The 19,442-nt window shown below is 41.7% G+C and overlaps 1 protein-coding gene across 2 annotated transcripts in view; it reads right to left on the reverse strand.

Annotated features, from left to right (window-relative positions):
• The window catches only part of CDC42BPG (CDC42 binding protein kinase gamma), a 205,206-nt gene that overhangs the window by 146,948 nt on the left and 38,816 nt on the right, over positions 1-19,442 (reverse strand). The window contains exons 1-2 of one of the 2 annotated variants that reach the window (XM_030217951.1): positions 2,004-2,064; positions 1,623-1,714 (exon numbers count right to left, since the gene is read on the reverse strand). In XM_030217951.1, coding sequence (XP_030073811.1) covers positions 1,623-1,685 — 63 coding nt within the window. In that variant the 5' untranslated portion in view covers positions 1,686-1,714; positions 2,004-2,064. Of the gene's footprint in view, positions 1-1,622; positions 1,715-2,003; positions 2,065-19,442 lie in introns of those variants that run through there. The other variant, XM_030217950.1, reaches the window with a different exon arrangement.

The following is a 19,442-nucleotide window of genomic DNA, read 5'->3' on the forward strand; positions in this document are numbered from 1 at the left end:
GGAAGCTGCGGCAAAAGGCCTGCGATAGCAGCGCGTGGTTTTGACGCACGCCGAGGCCCCCTTTTACTGCAGCAGGTAAAAAGCAGGAGGGTTTTTTTTTTGTTTTTTTTTTTTTAAAGAAATGGACATGCAGCAAGTGAAGCATTTGCCACGCGCCTATTTTGGGTGCAAGCACTACCGCCACCCGTTGAGTTGGCGATAAGGGCTCCTGCACTACCTAGGCGGTAACCAGGCAGCGCGTGGCACTGCTCAATTACCAGAAATGACGCACGCTGGGGGGTGGGAAATACCACAGGGCTGAGGTGGTAGCCCTCCGGTAATTCCCTTTTAGTGAGTGGTAAGCCCGCACTGGGCTTACTGCTGCTTTGTAATAGGGCCCCACAGTGTATATAATAATACCATCAATAACAAGTACTGGGAGAGGCAGCTGGGGTTCTTTCCTGCTGTGTTCAAAAGTGTCTCTACTGTCCTTTTTAAAGCGTGGTGCTCATACAGGGGGAGCAATGTTCCCTTTTAAGCTGTGCTAAACATCCACTATCTGAGTAAAATTCAGAGTAGCTATAAACTACAGGTGAACAAGCAAGCATGGTTGGTGGAATTCTTTCAAAACTCCCTATGAGTGTTTATGTATGTGTGTGTGAATGCTTGTCTGTATACTTATCTGTAAGAAGTGCTCACAAGGTAATGTATCAGAAAAAGTTTGCTCACGTTAACTCAGTCCTTTGCTCACGGAGAAAACGTTTTGCTCACATCAGCTTAGTCCTTAGAGGAAACACTGCACCACGCCAGTCTGGTTTTCAAGCTATCCACAACGCATATGCATGAGGCAGACTGGCATACAATAGAGGCAATGCTTGCAAATTAATTTCATGCATATTTCTTGTCTGAAAACTTGACTAGCTTCATGTGTCCCAAGGACTAGATTAAGAACCCCTGCTTTCCTAAATGTGGCTGCCTGATCCCACCACAGATTACAAATCAATGGAGAAATATATTTATATATCAATCCTATAACTACTTCAATAATAGTGAATAAGAAGGAGCTCAGAGTCTCTAACCCAAATCAGCAATTAGCTGAATGTCAAGATATCAATCATTGCAACAAACCGTCCATGAATGAAGTATGTTTAGTTGATACACACAAAAATAGGTGTAACTTCATGTAACTTAATTCAAACATGCTATATTTTGATTGTAGAAATCTCAGTCATTGATGCTGAATCAGCTAGATTATAGCATGAATTAAATGGACTACACTGAATATGAAGTTTAATTAGCTTTTAATTAAATTTAATTCAAGCATCTGTGACTTTGAGAGTTCTACAATCAAGATTTAGCACCCTTGAATTAAGTTACATGAAGTAACGTCAATTTTTGTGGTTATCAACTACACAAACTTCATTTAAGGACTATTTGGTGCAATAATTGATACCTTGACATTCAACTAATTGCTGAGTTGGGTTAGAGAGTCTGAGCACCTTCACATTCACTATTATCGAAGTAGTTATAATATTGATACATAAATATATTTCTCCATTGATTTGTCAAATAGGGAGAATTTTTAAAAGTGAGTGGATCCCTATAATATATTTTTAATTTTGATCCCACCACAGGACATTTACCTCTCCAAATGCCCCACGACCTATGACCTTCAGGATTTCAAAATCCTCTCGATGCAGGCGCATTTCCTTCACCTTGCTGACGAATGGTTTACCTAGAAAATTAAAATGCAAGCACAAAATGTAAAACATGGGATTAGGACAGAATGTAAGAATAGCACCTATTCTAGGGCTAGCCCAATCCTGAAGACTTGTACAGGTTTTTCACATAGTCTAAGGATTCTCATCAAAACTTTGTAAAATATGCCCTGTGTTATAAAAAAAACAAGCACTAGCCTAAAACTGTAACAAGTTTGCGCTTTAATCTATAAAGAGAGGAATTTTCAAAGTCACTTACATAGATAAATAACAATTTACCCATTGAATTAGCTGACTGGAAATTACCTTTCTACTCAAGTATTCCTGGTATTCCATAATACGCGTACTTTTCAGCCATATTTGGGGAACTGTCACTGGGAGCAGGTTTTGGATGAGACTGGAAAGTAATACACACGCAAGTAGATTGTACGATTGTGTTTAAACACTCCTGGTCAAATTGTAAGTTTAAATCAACTACAACAAATCAAGGGGTTGTGGAAAATCCAACGCTACAGCAATACAAAAATAATCCACAGTAGAAAGTGATAAGCCCATAAAGAAGTGCATATATGAACAGGAAGGAAAAAGCCTCAAAGTCGCTCTAACCTTTGACAGTTGTAAAGAGCGAAATAGATCAATATAATCCTGACTTCATCAGAGGCAAAAAACCTTCCAATACACCCAATGAAGTGCGTAAATACAGTATTGAAAGTGTTCAAAAACGTGTGCAGTATAGCATACAAAAAGACAAGCTTAAACGCCACTTCAATGGGGTGAAACAATGATGTAAACTTGCAACTGTCAAAGGTTAGAGTGACTTTGAGGCTTTTTCCTTTCTGTTCATATATGCACTTCTTTATGGGCTTATCAAATTGTAAGTTTCGCTGAATCCTAAGTGAACCCGAGATAGCACAGCATCTTTCTGCTAAAATGAATACATAATTGCAGTTTGCTTAGTGGTTTTAGCAAATTGAAAATAAAGTGAATATGGCTAGTGCAAAAGTTTGGATATTCTTTCAGTCAATACTTTATAACAACACTGCCTTTGGCAGAGTTAACATCCTCCATACCTTTCCTTTAGCCAGTTAAGAGTCTCTGTTCTAGGGAGTTTTTTTTCCTTCCCGCTCTTGAATGTTTCTAGTTCAGAAATATGTTTATGTCTCTTTGGATGTTTGAAATGTTCTTATAGTTGTGAAGACCATTCTAAAACCTTAATCTTTTTCTGTAGGTACCTCATGGTTGATTTTGATGTAGGTTTAGATCATTGTCATGCTGAAATACCCAACTTCTTTTTAGCTTCTGTGGCTGATTATGGCACATTAGCTTCCAGGATATGCTGATATTTGAAGCAATTCTTCCTCCTACTCCACATAGTATTTTCTGTGCTACTGGCTGCCACACAACCTAAAAATCTAATAGATCCACACCTATGATTAATAGCAAAATGCTCTTCAAATGATTTACCATTTTCAAAAGGTAACTTGTGTAGCTGTGGTTCAACAATTGTGTCTCACCATTCCAAAGGCCCTGTTTACTAAGCCATGTTATAGGCGCGTTAGTACACGCAATAACTACGTACATGCCTACAATATCCTTACAGGTGCCTACATGGTTAATGCGTGTGCTAATTGTAGGCGTGTTAAAAATGCTAACGCGCCTTAGTAAACAGGGCCCCCAAGTATTTTATTTTTTAAAGTTTTAGGTTTATCAGGTTTTATTTTGCACTAGTAAAAAAGGCCTGTTTCTTAACGCAATGAAACGGGCGCTAGCAATGTAATGAGTTCCTGCCATTAATGTTTCCATGGTTGTTTACATGTGTAAGATTTCTTTATATACACAATATTTTTTGTGTAAACTGGGTTACAATGTGGTAAAAGTTTTCCTTGTTCAGGCCCTTCAATCAGTTTAACAATCACATCAGAAGAGCTCCTAACTCGTGAGAATGCAACATATAGTTGCCCATGTGAGAGACTGAGAGTGACAGTGTGTTTTACAGACAGTGTAAGAGAGAGATACACAGAGTGACTGAGCGTGTGTGTGTGTGTGATGTCTGTGTATGTGTGTGAATGACAGTTTGTCTTCCCTTCCGTTCTGTGCACTTGCCTCCACTGATGTTCATACCTCCCTGTATATGATTGTTTGTTAGAGATTCAATCTACTTCACTTCCCTCCTCCAAGTTCCGTTCTGTCTGATTGGTTCTTCATTCCTGTGACGTCACGTTTGTTTGCTTGGCAATTATGCAGCATTCCGTTTCCTCGACGTGAGGGCGGGGACAGTGAGAGCCAATGAAACGCTGAACTACAGACTTACGAACCCTACACTGACACAGTGCCACGGAGTCAGCTTCAGAATGTTGGAGGTGCTTTTTATTATATAGGATACTTTACATGATTTTTGTGATGCTGCACAAAGTTTCCCGACAACTCTCTCATGCAGATCATTGCTGTGGGAACAATGCTGTACTGTGGACAACTCTTCCAGTGCCAGCTATACTTTTCAACAAGCTGTTTGTAGTGATCTATTTTGCAGAACTACTTGAAAACTGGTTATAGTTGTTGGAGATTTTTCTTGGTCTTTCAGATCCTCCTTGAATTCAGTTTCATCAGCTTCTCATTGCTTCATGTTTCTGACCGTGAAAATTGCTGGCTGGAAGCATAAAAGTTTTTTTTTTTGTTTGTTTTTAAATAATCTTCTATTTTCTAAGGCTGAGATATCTTTATTTTCAAATGCTCAGACAGCTGCTTATAGAAGCCCATGGTTATCAAAAGTAGACAATCACAAGCTGATAGGTTAGAAGGGTCAAAGAACGTATTTGTTCAAACATGGAACTTTCTAGTCTCATTACTACTTTTATGTATTTGTTTTGAAACTGGAAGGCACCCTATTCACTTTTTTTTTTTTTAGTTCTGATTTTCTTTTTCAATCTGCTTGCTGATTTTAACAAACAGTAAATATGCATTAAAATTTGCAAAAATATGTGCTGAACGTTTACCATGTAACGGTGTCAGCTTCTGTTCATTTAGGGATTCAGTGAAACATATAATTTGGCCAGGAGAGCCTAAACATTTACATACAACTGTATTTTTAAATCAGGTACATTATTCTCCATCTGTACAAAAAGCAGGCACAAATGCCTGTGAGAACAGAAAATAATCACAAAGTTTTCCTTTGAACTTCAATGCACAGACCTGGGATAAGTAGTATCTTCAGACTTTGAAGCAAACTGGAGAGCCTAAAAAGTGTAGTGGATTCCTCACGTACACAAGATTAGGGCCTTCAGGAAAGAAAAACATGCACATATCCAAACCTGCACACATCCAGGAATGCATTCAGTAACACACACAGGCACGTAAAGAGCTGGGGGCATCAGTAACAAGGGATGCACCTTTCTAAAATAGGCCCCTCTAATGACCTCCAGTAGTGCACATGCTCTCATATGAACATGTTGCTGCAAGAAGATGTAAATATGCATGTACTTTATGCATGTGTACATTGAAATGTCTGCCCCAGCTCTGCCCAAACTATGCAGAGATCACTTAAAACTAAGTACAGTCCTCCCCACAATTTTATAAACAGCCATTTTCCAAATGTAAAACATGCCTAATCTAAGAGCAAGAAGCTGAATTTTATAATGTGTATATGTTTTTCCTTGTCCTTTTTAATTTTAAATAATTGTATACTGCTCAGATAACCCTTGATGGGCGGTGTAACAAAATAATAACAAAAAAAGTAATTTTGTAAGGTTTTAGGTCAGTTCCCACCCACCAATTCCCATCTGGACAATTCCCACTGAACCAATTCCTACCACACCTGGGAAGACAATTTCCACTCTTAACCCAAAACATACTAGGACAGTTAATCTCCTCTCCTCTTCCACAGTTTTTTTTGGGGGGCAGTGCCCCCCAAAACATTAATTTTTTACACATCCCTTTCCCCTTCCAGTCAGTTTTTTTTTGGGGGGGGGGGAGGGGGGTGCAATGCCCCTCCCCTAAACTACACCCATCCAAAAAGAAAAGACTTAAAATAATCCAGTCCAAATAATCCAGTATAGTTTTACTTGCCTGCCTGCCACTATATGAAAAAATGTAGCTTAAGCCCTCAAGGCACAGGAAAAAGATTTTAAATGCTCCCAGGTTTCAACCTAATTCATAAATAAGTAAATAAATGAATGGATAGATAGAAGCTCTGAATGTTGAGCAATTGTTTTAGTGGCCTTTTACCAGGAGAAAACCAAAAATCTCAGCACCAATATAACACACTGATTACATTTTATAACAAATTACTACTCCACCTATGAAAAGTTATTCCGTTATTATATTTCCTCTGTGTACATCCATATGCTGCACAAGTGTACGGGGATCCTCCATGTCAGTGAATGGCGGTAAGGGCTCTCCCCAAAATGGCCGCGCACTTGCCACACGGCCATTTCCTCAAAAAAAGAAAGACCTAACTTTTACTCGTCAGCGCAGGCCCCCTTTTGCCGCAACTTGGTAAAAGGGGTCCTAAGTGTCTATTCTGCATGTATAATGTTGTTTTGTGAAAAAAAATGCTAACAACAAAAAAAAAGGTACCCCCATTAGGTGCGGGGAGAGGGCAGTACAACATATACACACAGAGATATATGGAAGGCAGGGGAACCATCACACACAGACTTGGCACACTTATAAGGTAATTTTAAAACAGGGTGACATGGCAAGAAAGTCACATATGTGTATGCAGAGGATAGGAGGTAAGAGGTAGTGTTCTATTGTGGATTAAAAACTGGTTAAAAGATAGAAAACAGAGAGTACGGTTAAAAGGTCAGTATTCTCAATGGAGAATGGTAGTTAGTGGGGCTCCCCAGGGGTCTGTGCTGGGACCGCTGATGACACAAAGTTATTCAAGGTCGTTGAATCGCGGGAGGATTATGAAAAATTACAAGAGGACCTTACAAGACTGGGAGACTGGGCGTCTAAATGGCAGATGCCGTTTAATGTGAGGCAGTGCAAAGTGATGCATGTGGGAAAGAGGAACCCGAATTATAGCTACGTCATGCAAGGTTCCATGTTAGGAGTCACAGACCAGGAAAGGGATCTGGGTGTCGTTGTTGATGATGTGTTGAAACCTTCTGCTCAGTGTGTTGCTGCGGCTAGGAAAGCAAATGGAATGTTGGGTATTATTAGGAAAGAAATGGAAAACAAAAATGAGGATATTATAATGCCTTTGTATTGCTCCATGGTGTGACCGCACCTCGAATAGTGTGTTCAATTCTGGTCGCTGCATCTCAAAAAAGATATAGTGGAATTAGAAAAGGTGCAGAGAAGGGCGACAAAAATGATAAAGGGGATGGGACGACTTCCCTATGAGGAAAGGCTAAAGCGGCTAGGGCTCTTCAGCTTGGAGAAAAGGCGGCTGAGGGGAGATATGATAGAGGTCTATAAAATAAAGAGTGGAGTGCACAGGTAGATGTGAAGCGTCTGTTTACGGTTTCCAAAAATACTAGGACTAGGGGGCATGTGATGAAGCTACAATGTAGTAAATTTAAAACGAATCGGAGAAAATGTTTCTTCACTCAACTTGTAATTAAACTCTGGAATTCGTTGCCAGAGAATGTGGTAAAGGCGGTTAGCTTAGCAGAGTTTAAAAAAAGGTTTGGACAGCTTCCTAAAGGAAAAGTCCATAGACCATTATTAAATGGACTAGGGGAAAATCCACTATTTCTGGGATAAGTAGTATAAAATGTTTTGTACTTTTTTGGGATCTTGCCAGGTATTTGTGACCTGGATTGGCCACTGTTGGAAACAGGATGCTGGGCTTGATGGACCTTTGGTCTTTCCCAGTATGGCAATACTTATGTACTTATGCCTTTATAAAATAGCCTACCTGAAAGCTACAGTCACACCTGCTCCAAGGCAGGAGAAAGTTTGTGGCTAAGAAGGACCAGTGCATGTGTTACATTCTATCTCTATTCTACTTATTCTTTGCCATCCAATATCGCATAAAAAGTAGGTGCTGTGGTTTGCACACTCAAAAGTTTCCTTAAAAAAATAGGGACCCTTTTACTAATGAGTGGAATGGATCAGGTGGATGTGAAGCAACTGTTCACGCTATCCAAAAATACTAGGACTAGAGGGCATGAGTTGAAGCTACAGTGTGGTAAATTTAAAACGAATCGGAGAAAATTTTTCTTCACCCAACGTGTAATTAGACTCTGGAATTCGTTGCCGGAGAACGTGGTACGGGCGGTTAGCTTGACGGAGTTTAAAAAGGGGTTAGATAGATTCCTAAAGGACAAGTCCATAGACCGCTATTAAATGGACTTGGAAAAATTCCGCATTTTTAGGTATAACTTGTCTGGAATGTTTTTACGTTTGGGGAGCGTGCCAGGTGCCCTTGACCTGGATTGGCCACTGTCGGTGACAGGATGCTGGGCTAGATGGACCTTTGGTCTTTCCCAGTATGGCACTACTTATGTACTTATGTAAGCCGCGTACGCACCTACGTGCGCCCAATGCGCATGGCCTAGGCAGTAATTTTGTTTTTTTACACGTGTGGAAAAATAATTTTTATTTTCCTGCGTGTGGTGAAAACCGGGCGGTAATCGTCATTCTACGCACACAGACCGCATGGTTACTGCATGAGACCTTACCGCTAAGTCACTGGGTGGCAGTAAGGTCTCAGACCCAAAATGGACACGCGGCAATTTTTAATTTTGCCGCACATCCATTTTCAGCAAAAAAAATGTTTTAAAATGCCTTTTTTTACAGGTAAACTGAAAAAAGGATCTGCGTGCACCCAAAATACGCGCCTACACTAGCGCAGCCCATTTTTCAGCGCCACTTAGTAGAAGGACCCCTTAGGAGCCAATATTCAGTACACAGTAATCAACGGTTTTAAAGTCACAGGCATATTTAACTCTGGATATACCAAGCAAGGTCTAGGCACCACCAAAACAGAAGATCCAGAGTCAACTACAGATAGGGCTGCCTTTTGTGTGGTCCTTTCTGAATACCACATAACTGCCAGCTCTTCTTCAATACTATTCCAGCAGTTCCACAGTGGTCAGAGGCAATATTCAACGGCACTGCCTGGTAGGTGCCACTGAATATCAGCAGCCGGCCTGCTCAGCATGTTTAAAGCGGGTAGGAGCCTTTTAACCCATGCTGAACATTGACCTCTTAATTTTCAGAATAGCCTGCAAAGCTATGAAATGGACAAATATTTTTACCTACAAACTTTATAAAAATTCTCCATTTGAAAACTATGCAAGGATTCCGTATCTGTAGAAATGTGCACCTGCTTTTTCTGGGAGTACTTTTTCCCTCCAAAAAAAACATGTATAGTTTTGAAAATGCAAAGTAACTATGTGCATTATTGCACCCCCCCCCCCCCCAAAAAAAAACAACCTAATCCCACTGTCTTTTATCCGTGTTGTATGTTGCTGATTCCTGCATATACTTTTAACTATGGAAAGGATGGGCAATTTTCAGAAATTAACTTGGGCTGGGTAAATGGCATTTGAAAATTGTCTTTCCCAAATTCATGTGGGCTGTGTGTGAAAACAGTGTTAATCTTATTCCCTTCTAAATAAGGATCCTGGGGACATATAGATTACAGTTCATGTCTCACACATTTGCCCAGAAAACACTGTGCCCCAGTAAGTGCTGCTTCTGCAGATGCCACGTGGGACTCTCCAGAAGAGGAGCAGAAGTGGTAAAGGATTAACAGGAGAGATCCAGTCACCAAAAGAACCCATCATCTTGCCCGAATATCCAGAACTACTGCATTCTTTCCATGACAAGCACAGGGAGTGGTCTGGGCTGGGCCTGGTGCCCCCCCCCCCCCCCCCCCCACTTCAGGGAAAAGAGCCAATGAGAAGACCAGTGCATTTTTTCCAGCAAAAAAGGTGCACTACTCAAATGCCAGGCCACCCTTCAAGGGTGGAGTTATCACTGAGGGACCCACCCCACAATAGCTAGGTCCCCTGCAACCAAGTCACAGAATCTATGACAAGGCAGAATTGGTGTGTAGAGCCTGAGCTCTTTCATTAAAATATGAGGACCATGGGTTAATTTTAGCGGACAATGGAAAAGGTGCCGGTACTCTGTACCCCCAAGTACCCCCTCAGAAAACGCCCTGAAGACAGCCCCCAACCACAACTGCAGGAGGGCTCACAGAAACATGGCAAATGTTTGCAGCTCTTTAATGCACAGCACCAACATGAGTTACAAATGTAAAACTAAAAACAGTTCTCCCCACCCCTACTAACCCAAATTACTAACGGGTCCTTTTACCAGGCTGCAGGGGCTGTTTTTCCCCACACGCCAGGGCTCTTTTTACCAGAGTGAGTAAAAAGCCCCCAGACACACATGGCCACACGGTAAGAGAACTCTTACCGTGTGGCCATGCAGCAGGGAGCCCTTACCGCCACCCACTGAGGTGGCGCTAAGGGCTCCAGCACTAACCCAGCGGGAACCGGGCAGCACACAGCGATGCCAGATTACTTCCGCATTACCACCGCACAAGCCATTTCTGAGGGTTTTCTTTTTCCCCTGGAAATGGCATGCGCTCGGGGCAGCACTACCGCTGGTGGCCATGTTGGGCCGACGGTAATCCCGGAAGAGCGAGCGGTAAGCCCGCATTGGGCTTACCGCCGCTCTGTAAAAGGGCCCCCTACGTACACAGTTTCTTAGCTCTGTTGCTTCTTCCTCTGGTTTTACACCTTCCTCACTGTTTTATACTTCTTGGGGGATAAGTTTAGAATTAATTCTTTGCATATATATGTAAGTATTACAGGCAAAAAGTGCAAAATGCCACTTATATAAAAGTTACATCCATCCCACACTAAAGTATACAATGTGGTGACTCTGGTATAGGTATTTTGGGGAACAGATTTTGGACAAAGCACAGGCAGAGTCATGATTTACGCATACGTTTTATAGCAGCTCCTGAGTAGGCATAAAAGGTCTGCAGCTTCCATTTTAGCCATAATTTTTGCAGATTTCTCAGAGGGCTCACATGATAACGGAATTTTTGTTCCTAGGTGCCGTTTGAAGTCCACTGTATAGATCACTAGGCCGCCCCTGTGCTCTACAGGAATGTCTGTCTGGCCACTTTTGTACACATGATGGCAGACGGATGTTTTGTGCCTGCTTTTTTGTTGTCCAGATTTTGCCATTTCATTTTGGAAAATGGTTGTTCATTTTGGATGTTTTCAACAAAAGAACATCCTTCTCATATATTTTTGAACAGAAAATCCTGATGTTTTTCCAGTTTGAAAATAGCTGTGAGATGAGACCTTTCTTTTTGGACTTTATGAGCAGGATGTCTCAATTCTGACTTGGGCGTTCTTTCTCAAATGCACCCTTGTGTGTCTTTTATAAATAACCTATTACAAAATTACTCCAAGATGATTTGCATAATATATTCACTAATCAGCCATGTAAAAATCACCGCCCTCTAATTCTATTTCTACCAAAGGAGGTTGAAGAAAACAGGAGATGGGATGACATCAAAAAGTTGAAGTCACTTAGGTTAGGCTTTGTTTGCTCTTCACAATGCAGTTGTCATCTAGTACACTCAAAACAAAGCAAGCAAACCTGAGTTGCTGCATCCTTGTTGACATTCTTTATTGTTGGTAGCATTTTTATTTAATCTCACATATTTTCAAACATGCTTGCTTGTGCAACATATGGATGTACAAAGGGGAACTAATGGTTTCATTGGTTAGAGTACTAATTTGTTCTACATTTTAAATCATTGTGTCATTTAGAGGGGCTGGATACAGGGACGCCCTGTATTTGTGCAGAGATGTTCACACCTTGTAAAGGGCCATCAAAACAGACATAGAGGGGCATAATCGAACGCGAACACCCATCTCCATGGGCGTCTATGTCCGAGAATGGGTACATGAAGGGGTGGGACAGACCGTATTTTCGAAAAAAATGGGCGTCCATCTTTCATTTCGAAAATACGGTTTGTACAGACCAAAATGCCATGGATTTAGTCGTTTGTGAGCTGGGTGTTTGTTTGTTTTTTAGCGATAATGGAAAATAAAAACGCCCAGCTCAGAAACATCCTAATCCAAGCCATTTGGTCATGGGAGGGGCCAGGATTTGTAGTACACTCGCCCCCCTGACATGCCAGAACACCAACTGGACACCCTAGAGGTCAATGCGGTGGACTTCAGAAAATGCTCCCACATGCATAGCTCCCTTACCACGGGTGCTGATCCCCCAACCCCCAACCCCCCTCCCCCAAAACCCACTACCCACAAATTTACAACACTACCATAGCTCTTAGGGGTGAATGGGGCACCTACATGTGGGTACAGTGGGTTTTGGAGGGCTCCCATTTACCAGCACAAGTGTTATAGGTAGGGGGGATGGGCCTGGGTCCGCCTGCCTGAAATGCACTGTGGTACCCACTAAAAGTGCTCCAGGGACCTGCATACACGCAGGCCTCTAGGACTTGTTGCTGCTGTATAACCTTGGCACAACAGTTGACACCTTTGGAAAAAGTCCTTTATTTGAATAAGCACGTTTACTCACACTTAACTGCAGATCAGAGGTTGTGCCCCACTGGCAAAGAGTCTTCCTGGTACTGAGATTAGCAGTAGGTCCGAGCTGGCAGAATGCTGTACAATGCCCTCTTTCAGCAACATTCAAGGGAAGAACTAAGTGCTGTAACGTGGCTAACACATGAAAGGGATCTAAAACTGTTACAAAAATGGCCACTATCTCATGGACTACCGGAAACAAAACAGGGCACACTCTGACCCAGTAAGCAGGGGGAAAAGCACCATGGGAGTAGAGCCTACCAACTACCAACATTGTGAGCATTTAACACAAGCTACTGGAATCACGGAGCCCAATACCCTACACCCACCACAATGCATTGCTGATGTGACTCTGCAGTGCGCATAACAGAAAAGGTGTCACACTCATCAGAGAGCCACATCAGAACCAGGGAAAGGCTGTCATAAGATAGAACACATTCTGCTGTCATGGAGGTGGGTACGGCATTTGAGGCTGGCATACAGGCTGGAAAAAAAAGTTTTTAAAGTGGGTTTTTTTGGTGGGAGGGGGTTAGTGACCACTGGGGGAGTCAGGGGAGGTGATCCCAGATTCTCTCCGGTGGTCATCTGGTCAGTTGTGGCACTTTTTGGGGATTTGGACCTGAAAAAAAAAGGGTCCAAATAAAGCGGACCAAATTCTCGTAAAAAAAACACCCTTCTTGTTTGGATTATCAGCTAAAGACGCCCAATCTCTCCTTGGCCGATAACCACGCCCCAGTCCCGCCTTCGCCACGCCTCCGACATGCCCCCATCAACTTTGTTCGTTCCTGCGATGGAATGCAGTTGAAGACGACGGCTTTCGATTATACCGATTTGGTCGCACACAGGAGAAAGACGCCCATCTCCCGATTTGGGTCGAAATATGGGCGTCTTTCTGTTTCGAAAATAAGCTGGATAGTGTTATGAGAATCAGGTATTTAACAGACTTACTATTTACAAGTACCATTAAAAAAACAAAACAAAACATGAATTAGATTGAAACTGGGAGCATTAAACATTTTTTTTCTTGTGCCTACATCAAACGAAAAAGATGGTATGTGGGAACTTGCTCCTTTTTGTTTTGTGGAATGCAGTGGTATATTATAAAAATGCCCTTGGTTTTGAGGGGGTTTCTTTTACTACTATTTCACAGATATACATTGAATAAACCTTCATGCAGAAGTTCTGTCCAGAGGCAGTCTAAATGTGAAAACACTGTCCATTTCAACACATTATTAGCCGCCAAGTTCATACAAAGTTAATTATGTTCAATGGAAAATAAATCTGTTGACTCATGCTGCTTGCTATGTGAATATTCCACCACTGTTTCATTATTGATACCAAGTATTACATATTAAGGGCATATGCTGTAAACTTTGTTTTAATTTGTTTATCCAGTCCTTTCATACACATAGCTTTGCTTTATAAACCCAAAGATGAATCCTAAGAGTGGTTGAACAATTAGGTATAAACTGTGTTGTTGTTTTTTTTTGTTTTGTTTTACTTTACTTGTTTTGGACTGCTTTGAGTCCTGTTGATCTGTACATCTGCAGTCTGGAATTCTGGAAGATGAAAATGAGAAAATAAAAAATTGGGGGGGATGTACGCTGTAGAAGTTGTTGTTTACTTTTCCAATGTGTGTATGGATGCCTGCTCTGGTGTATGCATGTGATAATATTTTAATAACTATCTATACTTATGCCTATGATTTCTGTATTTCCCAGCGGGAATTTCAGCTTTGTTAAATGTTTCAGACATATCCATGTACTTGCTCCCATGGTATAACTGAATTCTATTATTCTGTCTCATTTTTCAATGTAAACCATATTGTACCCGAGTTTGTGTGCAATATAAAAGGTTAAAAAAAAATCTTATCCTCCACCTTTTAAAACACTGCCTATCCAACTGGATAGTGATGGCACAATGACAGCAAATTTGGTCCAGTGAAGACCAACTCAAAATAACTGGGCCCTAGTATTACCACATTGAAAAATGCGACCATACCATCAGGGGTGCAGCCAGATGGCTAATTTTGGGTGGGCTTGAGCCCAAGGTGGGTGGGCATGGAATTCATCCCCCCCAACCCCCCTCCCTGCCCACAAACCCCAAATATTGAGCTGGCAAGTATCCCCAAATCCTGCCAGCTGAAGATTTCCTCCTCCTCTTTGAGCAGCCAGCACTCTTCCAAATGGCAGCCAGCAGCACTTGCCTCAAACTGAAGCTGTTGCCGTCAGGCCGTGCATGCTCAGTGCTTTTGCATATGCGAAAACTGGGCACGTACAGAAGGGCCGGTCTCAATGTCAGCTCAAGGCAAGTGCTGCTGGCTGACATTTGGAAGAGCACTGGTAGACCAACAAGAGAAAAGCTTCAGCTGGCAAGGTTTGCGGATCCTCACCAGCTACAGAAAGTGTGTCACAATTTTGGGTGGGCCTGAATCCAAAGTGCACCGAGGCCCACTGCCTATCCTGAAAGGATTATATAACCTTTGGATGCGTGAATAGGGACACAAACATACACTTATTTATTCGATACCACAATTCCTCATGTGCAGACACAAAACAACCCTTTAGGGTGGATAGTGTTCACAATGAGCTCCTTTTCTTATTGACCAGATAGAAAAGATAAGAGAATTCAGTTTTGGCACAGTATAAGTCATCACAAGAACAAAATATAAGAAAACCAATGGACTACATTAGGGGCTTTTAGCCCATTTAGTTAGGTTTAAACAAAAGAGAGACCTGCATGAAACAAAATATTTATTTTTGACTTATAAAACCACTTGTCCCTGAAACATGTTTAAAATGGAATAATTTGTGTATCTAGAATGTAAACTTCTACAAAACAGATGAAGTTAAGATGCGATTCCATGTGCCCCATGAAAGGAGAGTCAAATTTTACTTCCATTTAATTTCAGTACATTCTATCTTTATAACACCAGGCTTCCCAAGGCAGATTACAACAACAGCTAAGATGAACCCATCAAGAAACAGGATATCCTCACTGAAATCTTGCCCTCTGTATTGTATAGAACAGTGTAGAAAAATGAGCACAAAATACAGAGGTTATAACTGCTGCTTCTACCAGCAAAAGTAATTTTTAAAGCTGTTTTAGTGATATTAAATTGTTACTTCATGATATTTATATCTAGATATGGGACGCTTTCAAATAAATTAAAAAGCATGAATTTATTTTTAGTAATCTTTTGCTATTGTCATTTTGGATGAACTAAAGCTCCACCTCCCGCTGGAAAGCTCTGCCTACTGGCTTCAACCTGTATAATGGGCTACATAGAACATCCCGTCTCCTGTTTTCTTCAACCTCCTTGTTTCTACCTATCCTTTTCATTTTTATCTTTTCTTTCTTTTTCTTTTTTTAAAGGCTTGTAAACCACTTAGTAGAGATAGGCAGGATATCAAATTTTTGAAGCTTTACAGCGCAGGAGGAAAGGAGGCGTCTAATAATCAGCAGAACGACACTTCCCTCTTCTTACCCACCCACTCCCTCCCCCATCAATTTATGTAAGAGCATACATCTTAGTAACAAAAGGAAAAAGATGATAGAATTCGCCCTTTATCGTACCTATTTTCATGTGATAATATGCGTAGGCATTCCCAAGGACAGAGTGGATGAAGTGGGGATAGGATCAATACTTATCGCATATTTTATAAAATGTCTAGATATGCGGTGATTTGTTAGCCTGCCCCTGTATGTGCTATTTTATAAAGAGGCATATTTTCAAAGCACTTAGACTTACAAAGTAACATAGTTTTTGGAATTTTTTATTTTTTTAATTGTATTTCAATTATTTACCAAGTATTACACTTGAACAGAAAAGGTACATCATCCAGAAATTTACATATATAAATAAAGAAACATTTTTTAGATTTAGTACTCTGAAGTCCTCAAGTTTGATCCAAGACTAAATCATTTGGAGATGTATAAATAAAACATTTTAAGAAAAATGAACCTGTCTAATGGTAGTATTTCATTTTTCATTTAGAGCTCTTAACATATTAACACTTTTTACTCCAAAGACCTTTTGGCTGTGATAAATTCTGTTAATTGCAGAGACTCAAAGAACACATACTTGACCGACCGATAAACAATACATTTACAGTGGTATCGTAGGTAAAAGGTAGCTCCCAGCTGGAGAACCCCTGGTTTTAACAATAAAAACTTGTCTGCGTTTTTTTTGAGTCTCTTTCGAGACACCAGGAAATATACGAACTTTAAAGCCCAAAACCTCTTTATCTCTATTTTTAAAGATTTTTTTCATGTTCTTGGTCCCCTCCTCTTTTCTATCTACACTTCTTCCCTTGGTTCATTAATCTCATCCCATGGCTTTTCCTACCATCTCTATGCTGATGACTCCCAAATCTACCTTTCTACCCCCGATATCTCACCTTGCATCCAAACCAAAGTTTCAGCGTGCTTGTCTGACATTGCTGTCTGGATGTCTCAATGCCACCTGAAATTAAATATGACCAAAACCGAGCTTCTCATTTTCCCCCCCAAACCCACCCCCCGCTCCCCCCGTTTTCTATTTCTGTTGATGGCTCTCTCATTCTCCCTGTCTCCTCAGCTCGAAACCTTGGGGTCATCTTTGACTCTTCTCTCTCCTTCTCTGCTCATATCCAGCAGATTGCCAAGACCTGTCGTTTCTTTCTTTACAACATCCGTAAAATCCGCCCCTTTCTTTCCGAGCACTGTACCAAAACCCTCATCCACACCCTTGTCACCTCTCGTTTAGTCTACTGCAATCTGCTTCTTGCTGGCCTCCCACTTAGTCACCTCTCCCCTCTCCAGTCGGTTCAAAACTCTGCTGCCCGTCTCATCTTCCGCCAGGGTCGCTTTACTCATACTACCCCTCTCCTCAAGACCCTTCACTGGCTCCCTATCCGTTTTCGCATCCTGTTCAAACTTCGTCTACTAACCTATAAATGTACTCACTCTGCTGCTCCCCAGTATCTCTCCACACTCGTCCATCCCTACACCCCTTCCCGTGCACTCCGCTCCATGGATAAATCCTTCTTATCTGTTCCCTTCTCCACTACTGCCAACTCCAGACTTCGCGCCTTTTGTCTCGCTGCACCCTACGCCTGGAATAAACTTCCTGAGCCCCTACGTCTTGCCCCATCCTTGGCCACCTTTAAATCTAGACTGAAAGCCCACCTCTTTAACATTGGTTTTGACTCGTAACCACTTGTAACCACTCGCCTCCACCTACCCTCCTCTCTTCCCGTTCACATTAATTGATTTGATTTGCTTACTTTATTTATTTTTTGTCTATTAGATTGTAAGCTCTTTGAGCAGGGACTGTCTTTCTTCTATGTTTGTGCAGCGCTGCGTATGCTTTGTAGCGCTATAGTGGTCTCTGCTGGTTTTTCATCTAGAAAGGCAAGAGAGCCCTGTTGTTGTGCTGCTTCAGTCAATGTACTCACTTGTTCCTTGTTCTCTTCCAGCAGCCCTTAGTTCTCCCGCAACTAAAGTTGTAGCCTCCAGGGTCGCTTGAGGGATATGAATACCCTCAGCCCTCAGATTCTCTGGAATAGTTTCTTTCACCCCCCAGAAACTCAGCCGCAACACTACCTGGTTGCATTGGAGATGACGCCAAAACCGGAGAACTAGCGCCCTGGGGTTGCGGGGGAGGAGCTCGTTGGTCGGGGCTGAGAGTTACATCTAGCACTTGCGGCGTCCCAGATCCTCCAGTCACTCCGGTCGCTGCTACCGTGCCACTCACCGACCCCTCGGAAACTCCAGGTCTCTGCACAAACGAATCCAATGGTCCAGTCGACGAAGAGGTTGGTCGGCCTGGGGGAACAGTGGCCGCCGACCTTCCCCTATGTTTAGGCATATCGGAGAAAGGTAACGTGCGTGGAAATCAGCGACTGGTTCAGACCGCCATCTTGGATCCGATCACTGCCTCCCTGTTTTTGGAATTTTTAGGACCGACTTTTAAATATTTGTTTACTCCCTGTTTACTAAACTGCGTGGCAATGCCGACACAGCCCATTCGAAGTGAACAGGCTGTGTTGGCATTAGCGCACGGCTAAACCAACAGGGGGGGGGGGGGGGGTTTAGTTTGTTTCAGAAATTATAACATTTTTATTAATTTGCATAAATGTTATACACTTTAATTCACTTGTGTTTTATGCATATAACATTTTCCAAAATTGAACCGCAAATAAAATGCCCATCCCTACCAGGCCCCTCATTTATAAAATTACTTTTGTAATGTTTTCATATCGTACTCCCATTTTGGGCGAGTCATCACAGTGAGTCATCAGCTACTGCATACCTTAGGCTGGTCACTAGGTGATAACTTGTACATCTCCCCTCACCTACAGTTGTGAGCAATGAATTCATAGCAGTCACCCTGGGAATATAAGCCTGACCCAGGAATACAATGCTACCACTGAACCTCCCTTAGTCTGTTTAGCACCACCTGCTTTAAAAAAAAATCTTTTTGTCATATATGGTTTAAAGTCATTGCTTTCTGAGTTTGTAATTTTTTTTCCCTACACCAGCCAGAACCTGTCTCATCAGCTGCCTTCTGACTAGCCCTTATGAATGCATAGTGCCTGAGGTTTATGATTCACTTCTAGGATCTTGGCTCTGTTCTCAGTATTTAATTTTAAATCTGTGCATAGGTTTCTGCAATATCTTGCACTCTATCTTTGGGAATGCCTATGCATATTATCACATAAAAATAGGCACAATAAGGGCAAGTTTCTATTATTTTATTTTTTAAGGAGAATTGGCTTATTGAATTTCACTTATGGCCTCTGGTTTTGGAACAGCCCCTGTTCTTAAGGACCCCAGTCCACTCTCACCCATGGATGTATCTTCCATCTTGTTTTTGTTTCATGTAATCCTGCTTGTTGCAATGGATTACTATTGTGGTTGTACTGAGGCACTTGTTAACCATATGCTTTTAAATATTATAGCATCTAACTCATTTAGATATCTATATATATATATATATATACACACATACATACATACTAGTAAAAAAGGCCCGTTTCTGTCAGAAATGAAACGGGCGCTAGTAAGGTTTTCCTCGGAGTGTATGTTTGAGAGAGAGTGTGTGTGAGAGATGTAGAGTGTGATAGACAGAGAGTGTGTCAGAGCCAGTGTATGTGATAGACAGAGAGTGAGTGTGCACCCCCTCCCACCCCCCACCTTTCTGGTCTTAGGACCCCCCTCACCC

Source organism: Microcaecilia unicolor, chromosome 11, assembly GCF_901765095.1.
Source record: "Microcaecilia unicolor chromosome 11, aMicUni1.1, whole genome shotgun sequence".
Classification (NCBI taxonomy): Eukaryota; Metazoa; Chordata; class Amphibia; order Gymnophiona; family Siphonopidae; genus Microcaecilia; species Microcaecilia unicolor.